This window comes from Emydura macquarii, unplaced genomic scaffold, assembly GCF_026122565.2.
Source record: "Emydura macquarii macquarii isolate MOO-44397 ecotype Brisbane River unplaced genomic scaffold, CSIRO-AGI_Emac_v2 contig_1790, whole genome shotgun sequence".
NCBI classification, from domain to species: Eukaryota; Metazoa; Chordata; order Testudines; family Chelidae; genus Emydura; species Emydura macquarii.
This window is the reverse complement of record NW_027131927.1, coordinates 30,881-50,709: the sequence shown is the minus strand read 5'-3', so window position 1 is coordinate 50,709 and position 19,829 is coordinate 30,881. Positions and strand designations below refer to the sequence as shown.

Genomic DNA, 19,829 nt, shown 5'->3' with positions numbered 1-19,829 from the left:
GGGATGACACTGGTAGGAGTTAGACTACATTTCCCAGCATGCCCCTTGGGTGTGTCTGGACGGCCCGGGCGTTCTGCTGCTACCAAGACTACATTTCCCAGCGGGCGTAGCGTGCCGCTGTTTGGGCTGGGCGCGCGCAGCGCCCGCCAGCGCCTGTTGTGACGTCAGGAGCTCAGTGCCTGTCGGTCGGAAGGCGGCGGGTTGGATTTTCCCCGCGAAAGAGCCGCGGTGGTGGCAGTTGTGGTGGTGGCAGGGAGACGGCGCGCGAGCCCCGCAGGTAGCCGCGTGCGCGCCACCGCCGGAGTCGGGGACTGTTGGGGATAGAACGTTGGGGGCCAACGGCCACTCGCAGCCCGTGGGGCAGAAATGGCGGGAAAAGCGGTTGCTCACCTGCCCTTCCTCCTGTATTCACCTGGCCCTCCCCCGCTTATCCACCCGACCTGGCCCTCCCCCAGCCGTCCGCCCGCCCCTGCCAGCTCCTCCCCCTCTCCCATCCCCCAGCCAGTTGCCCCCCTCAACCGCCCCGCCACCTCAGCGGCCCTCCCCCCACTCCCCTGGCTCTCCCCTCACATCCCCTCCCTGGCTACCAGGCCTCTGGTCCAGTCATTCCAGTCTCCAGCAGTGGCCAGTCCCTGGTGCTTCAGAGGGGGCTGGCTGCTTCCCCCCTCCCAGCCCTGCTTGGCCCTGCCCTGCCCGGCCCAGGGGCTGTTCTGAAGCAGTTCAGGGCGTCTCTCACTTCTGTCTCCTCTGCCCGCAGCTGGAGCCACCGCGATGGAGGGGCGCTGAGGCATCCCTGGCGCTCGGCTCCCGGGTCCCAGCGCAGCTGACGTGCCAGGAGAACTTTGCATCTGCCTGGCCTGCGGCAGGTCCCTGCCTTCACGATGCAGCGCCCCATCACGTAAGAAAGGCCACGCCGGCTGGAGCCTGGCTGCCCAGCTGGTGACGGGAGAGGCGGAGGAGCAGGGGATGAGGAGACGCTGGCTGCTCCTTGCTGGTCCCCTGCCTGCGCGCCTCCATCCCTGTGTCAGCAGAGCCTGCCCATGCTGGGCGCCATCGCACTGGTGCCTGTGCTGTGGCTGCATTTCCCTGGTCCCTGGCGGCATGTCTCAGCCCACAGGGGATGGGGAAAGGTACAGGCCCTGTCTGCACTGTCTGGTGCCTCGCCTTTCAGAGCTGAAGCCAGTCCCTGTGTCTTCTGGCCTGTCTTTCTTGCTGTTAACCTGTGCTCAGTGCTGAGCGGTGCGTGTGCCAGAGGGTGTGCCCTTCAGGACTGCCCTGCAGAGACTTCCAGCCCCACAAGGCTCTGGCCACAAGTGCCCCCTGCAAGGTTATAACACAGCTTGCAGCTATGTGAAGAGTAGACCAGAGCTACTTCTCTGCATGTGCGGGGCGGCGCAGTGAGCCCGTGGGTGGGGCGACGCAGCAGTTCTGGGTATTGCTGGAACACTCCAGGCTTCTCTGTTGGACCCTCCTGCAGTCAGAGAGCCTGGGGCTGTGGCTGCCAGTTCAGGGCTCTCTCATGTTGTACTGCAGCTTGCTGCCTGGATGACTAAATATATTAAGTGGCTGGAGGGAACTTTGATAAGCCACCTGTGCTGGGCCAAAGAGATCTCCCTTCCTCAAGCAACTGTCCAGTCTGCCCGTGCAGAGGTGTTAGTCAGGCATTTCTGTCTGCTCTGGCCAGGTCATTTTTCCAGCCCATGAAGGGGGCAAAGGCTGTGAAGGAGGAAGTGGAGGAGATCAGACAGCCATCAGATGAGGGCTCAACCAGCCAGTGAGTTACTGCCAGGCTTTGGGGCCCTGCTGTGCATTGTGTGTGTGTGGTGGGGAGGGGCAGCTGGGGTGAGGTCTCCCAATTTCTGGGCCTGATGCCTCGTTACATACCATGGGATGGGGTCAGGTCAAGGTCTTCCTGTTGCTGGGCTTGGGGCCCCATTACAATCTGAGGGGCGAGGGGGGGTCAGGGAGAGGTCTCCCTGGAGCAGGACCTGGGGCCTTGTTGTGCTCCGTTGATGGAGGTTGGGTCAAGCTCTCCTTGGCACTGGGTCTGTGGGATGGGATTGGTTGGGGTGCTCTCTCCATGGTGCTGCGCCAGGGCTTCTTTATGCACTGTGGGAGGAAACCGGGGCAAGGTCTCCTTGGCAGTCGGCCCAGGGCAGTCTTCTCTGACCCACAGCTTCATTACAGGGTGTCAGAGGCAGCCGTGATGCAGAGAAATGGCCTGAGCCCCTGCGTGGACTCCCCTGTGAAATCTGCTGCCAAGAAGTCGGTGTGCCGGGTCTTGGAGAGTGACAGTGATGAGGAGGAGGCCACGCTGGCAGTCCGAGCGGAAGTTGAGCCCATGCAAGACGAAAGCCCTGAGAAAGCCCGCAGCAAGCAGGTATCCTCTGTGCCCCCGCCCCAACCTCCTGAGGCCAGCCTGGGATCCTGCCTCTCCCCAGCACCAACGAGTGCAGGCTGCCCCATTGTGCCCTTTACTTGGCCTGCACCAGCCCAGTGCCACCTCCATGCCTCGCCTTAGTGCCCTTCTCTCCTGCAATACTCTTGGCTCTCTCTTGTGCTCCAAATGCCAGTCCTGCAATGTGTCCTGGCAGAGCGCCTTTGGCTGGTGGGAAAGGACACTGTGCTCCAGGTACATACAATGTCATTTGGGCTGCTACAGAGACCTCCCCTCGGAGCTCTCCTGAAGGTGGTTGCTCTGTCTCCTATACCTCCCACAGGTCTCCTCAGAACCTCGGTCCCACTATTACTGCAGGAGCCTGTTGGAGGGGCCCATGCTGACCCTTCTCTCAGGGCTGAGAGTTGCTCCCACCCCACCTAGCACAGTACTAGCAATGCAGCCAGGTGGGCTTTGGTTTGTGCTCTGTGAATCTGTTCTGCCTGTAGCACTCTCAGGGGGTTGTCTTTCAGGAGACTGTGCATACTCCTCAGTCTGATCTCTCTGTGGATAGCCCCTCAACAAGCAGCAGCCACTCCGCTGGAGACAGCCCGTCCCTTTCTGACTCCCCTGCCATTGGCCGTGCCAGCATCCCCAGGCGCAGGACTGGTAAGGACCCTGTCTGGATGTGATCATGCCCCCACTCTATCCTTGGGCACTCTTTCCAAGTGGCAGGCCTCTAGCTGCACTCTCCCACGGTGGATCACCAGGCTACTGTGCCCTTTTTCCACTGTCAGGGTTCTTGAGTGAGTGGTGCCTTAGGCCCCATGAAATCAAGCAGAATAATAGCATACTAATTTTAGATGTCTCCATGGTTCTTCTCCCCGGGGCTCTGGGTAGGACAGCCACTGGCTGGGCCCTGCAGGTCACTGCTCCCATGGGATGGGGAAGTGCTTGTGCTGGGGTTGGGGCTGCGGCTCTGTCTCAGCCCTCGGCCTGATTCCACATCAGCAGGGAGTCTCACCAGCATGCACCCTAAATGGCACATAGGGCTCCCCAAGTTATTGCCCTGAGCACCCGTCTTCTGCCTCTCCTATCACAGTTCAGGGCAGCTGTGCCCATATTCCACCTTGTGGTCCAGCAAGAGCACCCACTCTAGGCTCCCTCTCCCAAGCTGTTGCTTCTTCTGTGCAGAAACATGTATCTCTTTCCCTCCTGACCAGGGTGTTTCTAGGCTGCACATGATCTTTGCCTACCCTATGTTAGTCCCAGCAAACCAAACAGTCTAACCAGTGTCTGTGATTTACCTGCTCTTCAAAGGCTATGAACATTGTAATTGCCAGCAGTTAAGTTACCATGCAGTCTTTCTAAGCAAGCACACTTATTCTTAAGGAATAGTATACAGAGAAAATATTAAAAACAATAAAAGAATCTGCATGCATGCTAATAAGCTTACCAGAGATCACCCTCAACTCCAACAAGGGCTCTGACAGGATTTAGTCCTTCAAACTCCACCAACAGATTTTTTGTTGGTCACAAGTTTGTAACCGCTTTTATTCAGAACAAGAACCCCTGTGCATAGGTTAGCCTTTCTTTCATACAGCATTGGTCTCTGATCTGCAGAGACCATGAACAGATAATCAGTCTGATAGCAAGTCTCTCCTCAGCATGTAGCTTCAAAAGGTTGGGTCCAGAGATGGGAATTTGCATTCCCCTTCCCCTAGAGATTTCCTGGGAAACCCACTTAACTGTGCTTGTTCCAAAAGTTCCTTCTTGTTTCACTCATTGTTTAAAATAGTTCTTTGAAGCTCATAACACTTTTCAGGGTTTACATTAGCCACATTTTCCCCTAGAAAAGTTGCATACAATTCCACAATAACACACAAACTCTTAGTTTAAAACAATGGATTGCAAAGCTACTTCAGCTTAATTCAGTAAGGTCTCCCAAAGATACTGAAGGAAATTGCCATATATGTCCCAGGTGTGTTGCCCACTCCCTGGGACATACTCTCTTGATCTCTCCTCATTGTTAAGCTCCATCCATGCTGCCTGTTTGCCTTTTCTCCCTTGGGCCCCAACAGAGACCTGCCCGTGTGTATGTTTCACTGTTGGGCTCCCGGGCTTCAGGAGATAGTTCTCTGGTTCCTCCTCTGCTTTCCTTTTGGCTTCCTGTTGGCTTGGGCGTCTGTCTTTCTGAACTGTAAACCTTGCGGCTAGTCTGAGCTGGTAGAGCAATGTAGAATGAGAGACAGTATCGGTGCCTCTCTCCAGCACATCTGCATTATAGCTGCCACATTCTCTCTGCCCGCTGAGTAACTCAGGCCACAAGGTTCACGAGGGGCCTAAACTTGGCTGCCTAGTTGGGCCCCATTCCTAGAGGGGCTGAGCACCCAAACTTCAGTGAAATCAGCTGGAGATGTGGGTACTCAGCCACTCTGGGAATTGAAGTTGGGCACGGCACCTACAGCCAGAGGGGCCTCTGAATGAGTTTGGCATCACTGGGTGCTGTGGGTGACTCTGCCAGCCTGGCCTTTCTAATCCAGTGCTGTTCCTGCTTCTGTACCCTGGCACCTGTACACCTCTGGACTCTGCACCCCCCTTTTTCCCACAGCTTGTCCCAGTCCAGAGGCTCGGGGCTGGCTCTAGAGACCCCTCTCAGTAGTTTTCAGGGGGCTGACTCTAACCTCTGCACCTCAGCTCGGAAGCAGATCACCAAACGCAAAATGGAGCTGCCAACCAGCAGGGAGAACAACAGCCCTGAGGAGCCAGGTGCCAAGAGATGTCGGGAAGAGCAAGGTAAGAGCGTGCCAGCGGCTGCTCTGGGAATGCAGGGCCTCGGGCCTCCCTTTCCTGGGTTCCTCCTGCTGTTTACAGGGGAGTCCCGCTGCCAGTGACACTCCCAAGGGGATCTAGGTCTCTGGGCTGTGGGCTCATTTACCTGCCCTTTCCCTGGGGTGCCCAAGACCTGAGTACTCCCCTGACACAGGGGCCTGTATTGCACTACCATACCTGCAGCCAGGAGGTGGCAGCAGTGAGTCTGTTGTGGGCATCCTGTGGAGTCCATTCTCTGGAACTGGCTCTCACCCCTCATCCCCAGCTTTATGGGACAAGCTGGGCGCCTAAGCATGGGATCCCTCCCTGCACCCATGTGCCTGATCTGCTGTGGGCTTCTGCTCTGCTGCAGGCCCAGGAGATGAGGCGAGCACGGGAGCAAAGGAACAGGAAGCCATGGAGATGGAAGAGGTGAAAGGTCAGCATTCAGAGATCGACACCTTGGAGGTGGTGGCTGTGAACAAGGGAGAAGAGGACAGAGCTGAGGGGGGAGCCCAGGAGAAGCCTGAGCCACCCAAGGCCAGCAGAGCCATCACCAGCTTCTTTGGTGAGTATGGGGGGAGTGTAATCCCACTGCCTGGTCCAGTGACCCTCTGGGGTGGGGACTAGGCTTGACGAGCCAGGTTTCAGCATGGGGCACAATCCATTGCTCCCTTGCTTGCCACGCTCCACTCTGTGCCCATGCATGGTACACAGCATGGCTACACCACAGCCTCCTTCACTTTGTGTCAACTCAGTCGCAAGTGTGTGGGGGTCAGACCGTTCCCAACTGAGCTCTCTGATCTGGAGCTGCCACATAGCAAACCACCTCATAAATGTTACAAATGTAGCTGGCAAGGTCCAGCGCCCCTGTTCTCGGCACTCTCCAGAGCAGAGCCACGCTCAGGTGGAGGGACACCTCCCAATAGGGAGAAGAGAGCAGTCCTAGCCCAGGAAGGGCAGACCTAGGGGATGGGTAGAGGCAGGGGACGGGTGCAGGTGGGTGGATCCAGGAGAGGGGGGTCTTAGCGTTAAAGGCAATGGGGTTCCCCTGTGAGTATCTATCCTGCAGGCAGGTGAGCCTAATCTCCCCGAATGAATAAAATACTTTGTTGGCCCTTTAAATCCCACATAGCTCCAAGCAAGGTGCCAGTGGCAAAGGCTGGGAAGGCAGATGAACGTGCAGCCACAGCAGCGGAGACACCACCTGCCCCAACAGGCTCAGCCACAGCAAGCAGCGATAGGAGCAACACCAGAGCTGGCAGGTAGGAAGCTGTGGGCATGGAGCATCTCCTGTGCCTGGTGCTGTGCCCCACCCACACAGAGGTGGTTAAGACCCGCTGTTGGGCAGTCCCTGTGTGGGATGACACTTCCTAGCAGGAACGGCAGCCTTCCCCTGGGTCCCCACCTCTTTCCCCTGGCAAGCATGGCCCTTTTGGGGGTGGCATGAGCAGCATCAGCTTAAGTCTTCTTCCCTTCCCCCCCTCAGTGGTGCAATTCCTGCAAGGGCAGTATGTCCCAAACAGCATACACCCTGGGCTGCACCCAGGCCTGTGTGAATTTCCTGTGACACTGCAGCTTCCACTGTGGGGGCATTGGTGCAGGTGGGTTTTTGTCTGATTGGTGTCGTAATAGTGCCTGTTGCTACCTGTGCTGGGTTCCCGGGTGGGGGTGGGCGGGCGGGCGGGGGCTGTAGTGCAAGCTAATTGTTGGGAGACTCCCAGTAACACCAGTGCAGTGGGGCCTATATACTGAGCTTGGTGGCTTCATGTCTCTCTTTCTGGCTTTGTGTTCTCCCCAGTTTCTCCAAGCCAGATGTGCAACTGGACCCTGCGGAGTACAATCCTTCGAAGAGCAGCTACCACCCTATCCAGGATGCTTGCTGGGGACACAGTCAGAGGTGAGGGGGCCATGAAGAAGAGGGCGGTACACCCTTATGGAGCCTGCAAGCGCTGTCCTGCATGGGGTGGGTGTGTGTGTAAAGGGAGGTGCACACTGGGGTGCTTCCCCCACTAGCAGGGCTCTCCCCAAATCACAGAGCTGTCCCCATTTTCCTTCATGCTGCCTCTGGTCCCCCAGGAGCAGCAGTCTGTACTGCCAATAGGGGAAGCACCTGCCTGGGCCCCCAGAGCTGCATATGGGAGTGGGGGGGCAGGGAAACAGGGAAGCATCGTCTGCATGAGGGCTCAGGCCACCATGGGATTCATGTGTGAGATTTCCTAGGAAAGACAGAGCAGCAGTGTGAGCCTCTGGTGTGGAGCCTCAAGTCTGCTGCTGGCCTGGCCTGGCCTGGCCCAAGGACCTGAGTTTTAATGTTTATGATCACAACTGAAGGCACTTGAGAGCTCCCTACAGGGAGAGGAGTTGCTGTACAGCAAACTCCCTGGGAGGTGGGGGGACTGCAGGGTTAGGTGATGGGCTAGGGACATGCAGGAGAGCAGGCAATAGAATAGAACCCAGTAGTCCTGGCTCCCAGCCGTCCCTGCTCCAACCACTAGACCCCATTCCCGTGCCAGGGTCAGGAATAGAACCGAGGAGTCATGGCTCCCACTGTGCTTTTCTCCCCGCCAGTCCGTGGATGCAGGGAGAGCGCGTGTGCTAGAGTGGTGTTTCTGAGCAGGCCTGTGTCTATCTCTGCAGGGTCCCCTACCTGGCCGTGGCTCGGACCTTTGAGCGGATTGAGGAGGTGTCTGCCCGGTAAGGTCCCATTGTGCTGCTTGTGCCTGGACTGCTAGATTGCATTAGCAGTGGGTGACGCCCTTCCCCCATTCTCTTGTATGTATGTGTGTGTTCCAGACTGAAGAACATCGAGACCCTGAGCAACCTCTTCCGCTCGGTGATCGCCCTGTCGCCGTCCGACATCTTGCCCTGCATCTACCTCTGTCTGAACCGCCTAGGCCCTGCCTACAAGGGGCTGGAGCTGGGCATCGGCGAGACCATCCTCATGAAGGCCATCGCACAGGCAACAGGTGCAGACCTAGGTGGCAGGCCCCTGGCTGTGTTATGGCCTTTGTCGCTGGTAATTGTGGGCATGGGGTGGCAGCGGGACCCTGGCCATGCTGCAGCTTTCCACCCACTGACTGGTGACTGACAGGGCCCCAGGAGGCTGCCCCTACCTCCCAGCATTGCCTGCCTGGCCTGGGTCTGGCCATTGCCTGCTTTGGACTCACTCAGAGGGGAATAGCCTTCAGCCCTGCACAACAGCTGACATGCCCCTCCCTGGGACCTGAGCACCCCAACTTGCACTGAACAGGAGGCCTGCACATTTGGGGAATAGTAAAATGGTGGGGGAAGCCAGGCAGGCCAACTGTGTTCTGGAGATGTTGTGGTGTGCTGGGTAAGGAGCCAGCTTGGAAACCTCCTCCCTGTTGCCTACAGGCCGCCAGCTGGATCAGATCAAAGCTGAGGCCCAGGAAAAGGGGGATCTGGGCTTGGTGGCAGAGAGCAGCCGAAGTAACCAGCGCACCATGTTTACACCGCCCAAGCTGAGCGCTGCTGGGGTCTTCAACAAGCTTCAGGAGATCGCCAGGATGACAGGCAGTGCCGTGAGTGGGATGGGGCTGCTGTTATAGGTGGAGCTGGTGGGTTGGTCCAGTCTGACCTGGCTCCACATCTCTTTGGCAGGGGCTGTAGCCAGCTTGGCCCTGGGCATGCAGAGCACTCGTACTTCTCGCAGCTGTGGACTGCCTAGAGAGGCTGGCTCCCAAGAGGGTGGAGAGGTGCCCAGATACGCCTGGCCCTGTCAGGGCCTCTGGCCCTGGGGTTGGTGTGGCTCCCTTCCGATTGGCTCCTTAGGATAACAGGATTTTCTGCACCACTGCCCCCATGCTAGGGTGTTGGCCTGCAGCCCCATGTAATAACTGTGGAAGGGGGGGAAGGGTGTCTCCATTTGTGATGTGGCCCTTCCCCAAGGGCCAAGGCAATAGCATGGGGTCATGTTGGCTTAGGGAGGAGGGCCTGGGGGCACAGGCAATGGGAATAGGGACCATGTAGGATCAGAAGGCCGGGCAGAGAGTGCAGCAATCAGCCAGGCTGGTGGATGCTGCAGCCCCCTCCTGGCCTCCTGTGTGCTTGACCAAGGCTTGGCTCAATTGGGCTATCTGTCCCTCTCCAGTCCACGAACAAGAAGATCAACATAATCAAAGGACTGTTTGTGGCCTGCCGGCACTCGGAAGCTCGCTACATCACTCGGTGAGTGACGCTCTCCCTTCTGCATCCCAGAGCGTGGTGAGGCTCTGTCAGCATCGCTGTGACTCTGCCCTGGCCAAAGCTGCTCTCCTGCTCCACCATGGTTCTGTCAAAACCTTCCAACCCAATCCTGAGCTCCCCACAGCTCTGCTGCTACCTCTTGATCCCAACCTCTGCAGCACACTGCTATCCCAGCACTGGGCTCATCTCTCCCCCGTCTTCCCAAATCTGCCTGTGACCCTCAGTTGCGACCTGCAGCCCCTGCTGTCCCACCCCTGGGCTTCGCTCCTCCTCACTGCCCAGCCCAGTTTTGCCATGCCCCTCAATCCCCACAGCCCCTGCTATCCCAGCCTTCCCAGCTCAGCCAGTGCCCCTCAATCCTGACCCACAGCCCTGTGATGTCTCTGTCTTCCTTTATGTATTCCAGGTCCCTGGGCGGGAAGCTTCGGATTGGGCTGGCGGAGCAGTCAGTGCTGTCAGCCATTGCCCATGCTGTCTCTCTCACTCCCCCGGGACAAGGTGAGTCCATAGGGCAGGGCACTGTGGGGCCAGGTGCCCTGGTGGGAGTTGTATTTGAATGGAAGGTGACATGTGCTTCCCCTGCAGGGTTTCCCCCAGAGGTGCTGGATGCTGGCCAGGGCAAGTCTGCAGAGGCACGCAAAGCCTGGCTGGAGGAGCGGACCCAGATCCTCAAGCAGACCTTCTGGTGAGTGCTGCCTCTGCCTGTACCAAGGTGGGAGCAGAGCCAGAGCAATGCTGAGTTCCTCATGCCAGGGCAGCTGCCAGAGCATGATCAGCAGGACCTCCAGCCTTTCAAGCTAGGGACCTGGGGCCTGGGCCTGCAGGACTTCCTGGAGGTGGGGATAGGGGCTGGGCATCATGTCCTGGGGATGGGCATGCAGGATGGACTGGGGGCCTGGCTGCTTGGGGGCTCTGCTGCTCTTTGGGTATTGAGTAGGTCAGCATGGCCTTGCTTGGGGAACTAATCTGTGTCTCCAGCACTGTTGGTGTGGACTGGGCAGGCTGTGGCAGGACAACATCCTCCTACCTTCGCAGCATTATGGTCTGTGTCCTCTCGGGGCTCACGCTGAGGATCAGTCCCCCCTCCTCCCTCAAGATCAGCAGTACATGCTGCTACCCCACTCTGATCCCTGCCAGCTGGTTCCCCAGGGTGGAGGCAGTGCCCAAGGGGCAATGTTCTTCCATCTCTGTATTGCCTTGGACTGACAAATCATTTTGAATCCTCCTGAAAGCTGGGCTTTTCCTGGGTAGAGCTGGTGAGTGCCGGGCATGGGATCCACACACATTCTTGGCTGGCAGGTCTGATCCAAGGAGTGCCAGCTGGTACCTGGATTCCCTCCAGAAGCACTAAGTGCACTGTCCCTCTGGCTCTTGATACTGAGGGGTGTGTGGCAGCACATGGGGTCCCTCTGGGGATGGGTAATATGCCTGCTGCATTGCGCTCCCAGCTCCTTTTAGACTACCTTTGGCTCCTGTGTAATTGGCAGCTCATGCACCACTTTGATCATGTGTGTGTGCAGACTACTCTGTACGGTGGTTTTTTCACCATCTCCCTGTGGGTCTGTGCTGGTGCAGGGAGACCTCTGCAGCTTTGCCAAAGGGGCTCAATGTGAGCCTGCTATACGAAACGCCCCCTGTTGTGGACCTGAACCCAGGTGCTGAATCCACTCATTGTCGAGAGATTATGCTCTGCTCCAGTGCCACTGTGGGTTCATTGTCTCTCTTGTTACCAACTGGAAACTCACTTCATCCATTCAGAGAAACCTCACAGAGAGCCCTGCTCAATAGCCTCCTGCCTTGGGAGCATCTCTCCTGCACCTGCCTGGCAGTGTAGTTTGTATTTGCATTGCCTGGCTGGTTTGAGTGGCATGCCGTATTTCTGCAAAGTGCTTCCTTGATGTGCAGACCGACCTCCCTGGGGCTGTGGACGCCTTTACATTGGGCATTGTTGCCTCTGCAAACAAACCTGGTCTCTGCTATTTGCTTTCCCTTGTTTTCTCTTTCTACAAGCAGAATTACCCGCACTCAAGCTTGCTACCTGGCTGTTAGTGGGAACACAGATAAATTGGTCCCCAGCTAGCCCAGTTCCCAGGAGTTAGCTTTCTCACCTTGCTCTACACCACACAGCCTGTTAGCTGGATCCTTTTGGGGAAAACAGGCCTCTCCCGAGTGACAGTCTTGCCTGGATCCTAGTGTGGTGGTGACAAGTGAATGGCTGTGTGGTGGTTTCCATCCCCCTTCTGGAAGGCAGTGTCGATGCCCTGCTGATTGGGGAGAATGCTCCTTGCCCCAGGGAGAGGACTGCACCGCGTCTGTAATCCCAAGGAAATAACTGAACAGCTCTGGCTGATTCTGACTGTTGAGCACATTCTCTGTAATGCTCTAGGAGAGACAACTATAAAGTGGGAGTCTTCAGAGATGTGTGGGCCTGGTGGCCTATTCTGGAAGGGCTGCTCCAGGCTGTCTCAGTTCAGGGCTATCTTCCAGTGGTGCCCAAAGGTGGCCGAGATAAGGGAAGCTGTCTTAGAAGCACCAAGCCATCCAGAGAACTCTGTTGACCACAGCTGCTGTGTGCTGGGGCTGGGCTAGGTCCTGGTGCTGCCCCATAGGACAGGGTGTAGGAAGCAAGTCCTCTGGAGACTGGCAGCAGGCCTCGTGTGTTTGTGTTTCAGTGAGCTGCCCAGCTATGACATCATAGTGCCTGTTCTGCTAGAGCATGGAGTGGAGAGCCTGCCACAGCATTGCAAGATCACCCCAGGTACTGTCCACTGTGTGGCACCAGAGCCTGCACCTAGCACCTCCTGCAGCTGCATGGGCTGGGCTGGGGCTGGGCCACCCTTTCTTGTGTGTAACAGGCCTTTGTACTCTGGGGCAGAGCCAGGTGCTATGATAGTGTGTAGTGTCCATCTGGATTGGGGAGGAGCTGGGTCAGATACAAACTGTGCTGTTGGGCAGCACATACTTGGCATGAGTGTGGGGGGCCGAGTCAAGACAGATTGTGCTGTGGGGCAGTGCCTGGCACTGTGTTGTCTCTATGCCGGGCCCATCTGGCCTGGGAGGGGGGTTGGGTCAGACACCCTATGGTGTGTGTTCAGTACCTGGCACAGGGGGTCAGGCTCCAGGCCACAGCCCCTGGATTTTGCTGTTGTCCACGTGCTGATGATCCTGATATCCCAGTTCTTGGCCTTCCCAGGGATCCCACTGAAGCCCATGCTGGCCCAGCCTACCAAGGGCATTGGGGAGGTGCTAAAGCGCTTTGAGGAGGCTGCCTTTACCTGCGAATACAAGTATGATGGGGAGCGAGCCCAGGTAAGGATGGTGCATCTGGGAGCCATAGGGAAACCCCCAATGCCCCCTGTCCCCTCCACTGCCTCTCATTGTGTTCCTTCCCTTGCCCAGATCCACATCCTGGAGAATGGGGACGTGCACATTTACAGCCGCAACCAGGAGGACAACACCTCCAAATACCCTGACATCATCAGCCGCATCCCCAAGGTACAGGGGGTTAGAGGATGGGACATACGGTGCTGGGGGGTGCTGATGGGCGGGAACACTTTGTGGGGAGGGTGTCCTGCCAAGCAGAGGAAACAGAAGGAGGTGGGCCAGGATACAGGCTGGTGGGCTGCAGTGCTATTAGCTCTGTGAGCCAAGCTCCTTGTCCTACGCATTGCCACTCCCTTGTGCAGGTGAAGAAGGGCAGTGTGCGGTCATGTATCCTGGATGCTGAAGCCGTAGCCTGGGACCCTGAGAAGAGACAGATTCAACCCTTCCAGGTCCTGACCACGCGGAAGCGCAAGGTGAGTGGGTGATCCTTGTGGGGAGGGGTGCGGGGCTGGTCCCTGGGAGGGAAGGTGGGGTGGGGCTGGTGACAGAGTGGGTGGGGCGAGAAGAAGAGCAGGGCATATGGGATAGGCAGAGTGGGGCAGTAACCCCTGCTGCTGGCTGTCTCCTCAGGACGTGGAAGCTGCTGAGATCAAAGTGCAGGTGTGTCTGTACGCCTTCGACATGCTGTATATCAATGGGGAGGTGAGTGTCCTGCCTGCCTGTGCTCTCTAACCCTCTGCTGTCTGCACCTCACGGCAACCACCCACATGCTATCTCCCCATACCACACCGTTTGCATTTCCACTCCCCATCATCTGCCCCCTCCCTTCTGTCCCCTCACGTGCCTGTGACCAGGCACGGTGCCCCTCTGTCCCTGCAGTCCCTGGTGAAGGAGCCATTCTCCAGGCGCCGTCAGCTGCTGCATGAGTCTTTTGTGGAGACGGAGGGGGAGTTCCTGTTTGCCACCTCCATGGACACATGCAACACGGATGAGATCTCTGAATTTCTTGACCAGTCCATCAAAGGTGAGCTGGGGTTGCAGGTGGGCATATGCACTGCCCTGCTTGCTGAGGGGGGAGGATGGGTTGAGCACTGGCAATGGGTGAGGAGAGATGGGGCACTCCAGCCTGCCTGCCTGGCCCTGATAACCAACCTCTTTCTCTCAGACTCATGTGAGGGCCTCATGGTCAAGACCCTGCAGATTGATGCCACATATGAGATCGCCAAGAGATCCCACAAGTGGCTGAAGGTGAGAAAGCCCTTGCTTGTGGAGTGGGGACCACATGTCCCACTTTGCTGGGGGTGAAGTCACTGGAATGCAGCACCAGGGACTCCTTTAGTGTAGCACAGAGGGGAAGGTTCAAGCATAGCCCATTCTGGTCTGTCCCAAACCCAGACAAGCTGTAAGGAAACACCCTTTTCAGGTCTCTGTCTCTTCCTTAGTCAGTTCCTAGGAGAGAGAGTGAGACAAGTTTTTTCCAGAGCCTCAACACTTATCTGTGCTGGTCACCTTCCAGTCTCCGGCTGTGGTCTGTGCCCAGCTTCCTTGCTGGGTGTGTCAATCCAGGAGTCACTGGAACCGAGCCCCCCTTACCCTCCATTGACAATCCCTATGCAGGTGAAGAGGGGCTTATCAAGCATATGCGGGTAAGGCACATTAGTTTCACAGCCAGTGGTACACAAGGAAAGGATGTGGCCAGCATCATGGCCGACCACCACTGACCACCCTAACCTGCTGGATCAGGTACCCATTTTGCAGCTGGGTGAACTGGAGAGGGCCTTTCAGTGTGAGATCAAGCAAGACTCAAACCCACAACCTTCAAGATTGTAGTCAAGCATTATAACCACTCAGCTGCCACACCACTGGAGTGTCTGGCACTGGGGAGAAAACATACTGTTGCAGCTGGAGAGAGGGGGCTCCATGGAGCTCGGGCAGTGGGGAGGGGACAGGCCATCCCACAATGGTGTGGGGAGGGGAGCATGTGGCTCTAACATGGCAGTGGGGAAAGGCATCAGGGAGTGAGTTGGAGGGCAACTGACTGCTCTGGGCCCTGGGTGCTGCCTAGTCCCAAGGCACATCCATCTAGGACAATGGCGACAGGGAGGGGAGTCCCAGCTCTGGGAGCACAGGCTGGCATCAACTGAGAGCCATGTCCTGCCTCCTTCAATTGCACTTGCTGTGGGACATCTACTGACTGGAGCTCCCTCTCACATGACGTGGGGACAGCAAAACATCATTGCATAGCAGTGGCTTTGCATCATGTTGCTGCCCTGAGGCTGTATGGGAGCTGCTGCTCCCTAGAGGAGAGAGGACCCATGTCCCCCCTGATCTGTGGTTGAATTGGAGCTGGTGTCTTGTAGAGGAGAGAAGCCCCATGTCCCACACATGGTTGCTGAGGGCAGCTCTCCTGTTGCAGTTGAAGAAGGATTACTTGGAAGGTGTTGGTGACACTCTGGACTTAGTGGTGATTGGTGCCTACCTGGGCAAGGGCAAGCGAGCGGGCATGTATGGTGGCTTCCTGCTGGCCTGCTACGATGAGGAGAGTGAGGAGTACCAGAGCATCTGTAAGGTAGGGAGCAGGAGCTCGCTGCACAGGGCTGGGGCCTAAACTGATGCAGGGAGCCTTCAGGCTGGGATTGCCACAGGGGCCCATGGGAATCAGGCTCCCAGGCAATCCCAGGCTGTTCTGTGCCCCATGGATGAGGCTGTGATTTGGGATTACACTAAGAGCAGCACTGCCTTCTAGCATCCTCTGCTGGGCTGATGCCTGTGGCCAGGATGAGCATGAACATGCCGGGGGTGGTGGTGTGCTTGGAGGTAAGTGGCTGGGGGAGTCAGTGGGGAGGTAAGCAGGCCAGGGAAATGTGCTGGGATCTGGTGGCAGAGGTGAGCAGGCTGGGAGGTTGTGTGCAGGGGGGGCAATGGCAGGGATGAGCAGGCTCGGGGAGGAGTCATGTGCGGTGGCAGAAGTGAGCAGACCCAGGGGCGTGTGCATGCATTTGCGTGGGGGCAGAGTTGAACTGGCCAGGGTGTCAGGGAGAGCTGCTGTAACAGTAATGCCCTGCTCTCTCCACCAGATTGGGACTGGCTTCACAGAGGAGAATCTGGAGAAGCATTACAGCTTCCTGAAGGTAGGCGGCTTTGCCCACAGCCAGCTTGCAAGGCCATTCAAAGTTTGCTCAGCCAGCTCCTGGGTACTCCTGAGGGGCATGAACACTACCTTCTTGGGCCCTGGCTCCTGAGTTTCCCTCAGAGGCTGCTGGAGCTCTTACCTTTCCCCAGAAGCTCTCTTACCTCTCTGTATGTAGTGAGAGCCTTGTCTAAGGGCACTCAACTAAGCGGGGCAGAGCTGTGGATGGAATCCAGGAGTCCTAGCTCCAAGCCTCCCTGCTCTAACCATCAGACCCCATTCCTCTTCCAGATGTGGGGCTAGAACCCAGGGGTCTTAGCTCCCAGCATGCACAGGCTGGAGCGTACCTGCAGTTAGATGCACAGCTGCAGAGAGCAGCTGGGCCTGTAACCCTTCTCTTCTAATTGCCCCAGGACCACGTGCTGGAGAAGCCACGACCCTATTACCGCTGGGACAGCAGCACTGAGCCCGACCACTGGCTGGCCACTGTGCAAGTGTGGGAAGTGAAGTGTGCGGATCTGTCTGTCTCACCTGTGCACAAGGCAGCCATAGGCCTGGTGAGTCCAGGGCAGGGCCTGCAGTGGGGGGGAGGGCTAGAGCAGGACCTGTAATCAGCCTGTAGTATGAGACCAGCCTGGGGCCTTTCCTAATGAGCCATGTGGGGCTCCCTGTTCCTGCATCATGAGGTCTGTGCTATGCTGGAGTGCAGGAGGCTGCTTGTCCACTTAATGCCCAGCACCCCTGTGCACCTGGGCTCTACCCTTCACATCACAGCTTGGCTGCAGCATGCCCACCTGCCCCCAAGTGCCTGGCTGACCCCATCCATGTCTCACAGGCCTTTTCTGGCCCCCAGGTGGATGAGGAGAAGGGCATCTCCTTGCGCTTTCCCCGGTTCCTCCGCGTGCGTGATGACAAGAAGCCTGAAGAAGCCACTACCAGCTCCCAGGTAGTGCATGGGGCAGGGATGGGACAGGCAGCCTAGTTCTGCCAGAGTGACTTCCTTTCTCCTCAGCTGAACTCAAGGCTCCTGCCCTGCTGGAAACAGGGGTTAGAGGCCTGTGCCCAGAGCAACCCTGGAACAAAGGCTGGGCACAGCAGAAATTGCTCTATGCACTGTTGAGTGGTGCTGTGCTGCAGGGAGCAGGGTGGGGGCGTGAGCCCCTCACAGGGACTGTTTGCCCTAACATGGTACTAAGGGGCTCTTTCCAAGATGTTAAGCTGATGCCCTCACAGCACTTTAGCCCAGTCATGGTGCAAATCCCTCCTATGGCCAGGTTCCTGAGTTCACTACAGTGAGGGCATGGCAAATCCCTCAGCCCCCTGGGGACAGTGGTGCTGAGGGTTGTTACTGGCCTCATGTTTGGGGCCAGGGGGCACCAGGGCCTCCCTGAGCTGCTGTGGTGAGTTGGTGGGTACAGGTCTAGATAAGCATCTCCCCATATGCAGGGGCAGCAACAAATGAAGCCTCACTAGGCTAGGCCCACCCCTTTCCCCAGCACACTTCCAAGCCTCTGCAACGGGTGGTATGGGATGGGGCAGGGTTGGCTTTGCTGGGCCAGGAGCTTCCATCCCTCTTTCTTGGCTGCAGGTAGCTGAGCTCTACAAGCAGCAGCAGCAGATTCAGAACCAGCAGCCGGCAGAGAAGGCAGAAGATGAGGACTTCTACTAGTGCCTCCTAGGTTGTAGGTAGCCCCGGAGGGCGTGGGAGACAGGCTAGCTTACACTCCTGTGGCTGCCAGGCCCTGCGCCCAGGGCATGGATGAGTTGGTGTGCACTAGGCTGCCTGCCTACTCCTTTGCACCTGGTGCTCAATGGCAAGGCCCAGGGGTGCACATGCCCTGAGCAGGCATACAGAGGGAGATGCTGGCCTAAGGCAACTCCTGGGGAGGGCAGGGGTGTCTGTTCAGGTGTAATGAGCATTATTGTGTACAATAAACATTCATCTCATTCCTACCACCCAGCCTTTGCGTGCAGGGCAAGCCAGGTGTGGACACAGCCAGCCCTGGGGGGGTGGGCTTTGCAAACAGTACTGGTAGACGTCTGCCCGATTGAGGAGTCTGAATGCAGTGGGAGCCCCATACATGCAGTGCCCAGCCTGAGTGCAAGAACAGCCTTTATTGGCTTTTATGCTTTAGAAAGGAAGCTACAGAAAAAGTCTAATAAAAATGTTTATACACAAGTTTGCCTCTCCCCTACATGCACCCTCCCTCTACCCTTCCAGCACCCCTCCACCTTTCTTATGCATCTTCTCTGCAACAGCAGCACCCTTCTCCTGTCTTTGTTCCACTCCAGCCCCCTCCACTCTCCCTCCCTCGAGGCAGGGCAGGCTGGCACAGGCACTGCTGGTGCTCAGAACCAGTAGACATGGCAGCTGGTTCCCCTCACAGCTCAGTGTTGTCCAGCCTTCCCCACATGCCCAGACACTGCTTCTCTGACCCAGCCAGAGCATTGTCTAGCTCACTATCCCTTGTACCCCCCACCTACTGCATTAGGGTGTGCTGTGCTCCCTCCCTGGAGACCAAGCCCAAAGCTCTGCATCTGTCAGGGCCCCTCCCCTCTGACCCACAGATCCTTCTCTGGGCCTGAGGTGGAACCTGGGCTGGGTCACCCCCTTCCTGCTCACTCTAGCTGGCACGGAGTCTCTGGCTCCGGGCCTTATAGACCTCAATGAGCAGGTCCTTGACATACTGGATCTCTCGCTCAATCGAGTCTGCCTTCTCTTTGAGCTCACGGTTCCTGGCCTCCAGCCCCTGGCACTCATCATCCAGTGCCTCATACTCAGCCCGCTTCCGCTGCCGGTATCGCAGTGCTGCTGTCTTGTTCTGGTCCCGCTTTTTTTGCTTACGGTCCCCCTTTTGCTGCGGGAAGGTTGGCCCACAGGAGGCTGCTGGCTGCTCCAAGGGGCTGGGCCTGCTGCGCTTGGCAGCTGGTGGGCTACTGCCACACTCCTGTAGCAGGCCCTGGCCAGGGCACTCCTCCGGCACCCCTGCCCCATACAGATTGAGGAGCTCCAAGCAGCCCGAGTCAAGGGTTTGCAGTGGCGGGGGGCTGTCTGAGCCAAAGGGGGGGAAGGCCCCTGCTGGCCCACTCCCATCTCCAAAGGGGAAGTGGAAGGTAGACTGGTGTGAGGGAGGTGTGCTGGGGGCCACCTGATCTGGGCCAGGGGACAGCGACTCCTCCAGGAAGTAGTCCTCCATCTGCTCCAGCTCCTTCTTCAGGAGGGAGGCCATGGCCTCCAGGTCAGGCAGCGGGGGTGAGGGCAGCGATGGGTCCCCTGACTCCATCAGGAGAGAGGAGAAGTCCACCCTCTCCGTCATCCAGTCTGAGAAGCCATCGCCTGTTTGGAGAGAACAGACTCAGAGGCTGCATGGGGAGCCCTGGCAGGGAGAGAAAGGGACCTGGCTGGGGCTGGGTAGACAGAGGGCAGGGACCAGGACTGGCCGAGCCCCCTAGGGCCAAGTGAAGCTAACAGCTCGTAAATCCCCCATCACATCACAACCTCGAGGGGTCACACACCCCCAGTTTGAGAACACCTGACAGACAGTTTGCCTCTTGCTGACCTGGCTTCAGCCTTGTCTGGGTGCCATGGGCGCTGAGACACCTGGGCCAGATTCCTAGCCCCTCAGCAAACCCCCCACCCACCCCCGTGGGGAAGGGCTGGGGTCTCCCAGCCTGGCATAGGGCTCCAATGCCCTAACAAGGCATCAAAGAAGCAATCTGTCACTGGAGGCAGCCAGAACTTAGGGGGGAGCAGCAAAGCCAGGTGTATCTCTCCCCCTCCCTCCTCCCCACTCCTGCCAACACTGTACCTGCCAGTGCCATTGCCTCTGTGCCATGGGTGTAGCACCCGTTCGCGGCCCCTGGCATGGGCTCATAGTGGCCAGGGATCTTGAGGAACTCTGCCCTCCAGGAGAGGGCGCTAGCTGGGAGCGGCATCTTCTCCAGGTCCAGGGTCAGCGCCGCCAGCAGAGACATGGT

The 19,829-nt window shown here is 57.8% G+C and overlaps 2 protein-coding genes across 2 annotated transcripts; one reads left to right on the top strand and one right to left on the bottom strand.

The window, feature by feature from the left end:
• Positions 1–92: 92 nt before the first annotated feature.
• LIG1 (DNA ligase 1) lies at positions 93–17,750 on the top strand. The gene is made up of 27 exons (XM_067556479.1): positions 93–277; positions 758–898; positions 1,685–1,774; positions 2,188–2,380; positions 2,911–3,046; positions 5,075–5,173; positions 5,562–5,756; positions 6,324–6,453; positions 6,990–7,088; positions 7,829–7,885; positions 7,985–8,157; positions 8,567–8,733; positions 9,303–9,379; positions 9,804–9,895; positions 9,983–10,082; positions 12,070–12,155; positions 12,591–12,706; positions 12,797–12,892; positions 13,084–13,194; positions 13,352–13,423; positions 13,601–13,745; positions 13,887–13,969; positions 15,138–15,290; positions 15,799–15,852; positions 16,265–16,408; positions 16,705–16,797; positions 17,440–17,750. Exons 2-27 carry the CDS (start codon positions 882–884, stop codon positions 17,518–17,520), a joined length of 2,859 nt encoding a protein of 952 aa, XP_067412580.1. The 5' UTR covers positions 93–277; positions 758–881; the 3' UTR covers positions 17,521–17,750.
• Positions 17,751–18,299: 549 nt separating this feature from the next.
• Positions 18,300–19,828, bottom strand: ATF5 (activating transcription factor 5). The gene is made up of 2 exons (XM_067556480.1): positions 19,661–19,828; positions 18,300–19,188 (listed from the first exon to the last, which is right to left on the bottom strand). Exons 1-2 carry the CDS (start codon positions 19,824–19,826, stop codon positions 18,476–18,478), a joined length of 879 nt encoding a protein of 292 aa, XP_067412581.1. The 5' UTR covers positions 19,827–19,828; the 3' UTR covers positions 18,300–18,475.
• Between the last annotated feature and the right edge of the window lies 1 nt (position 19,829).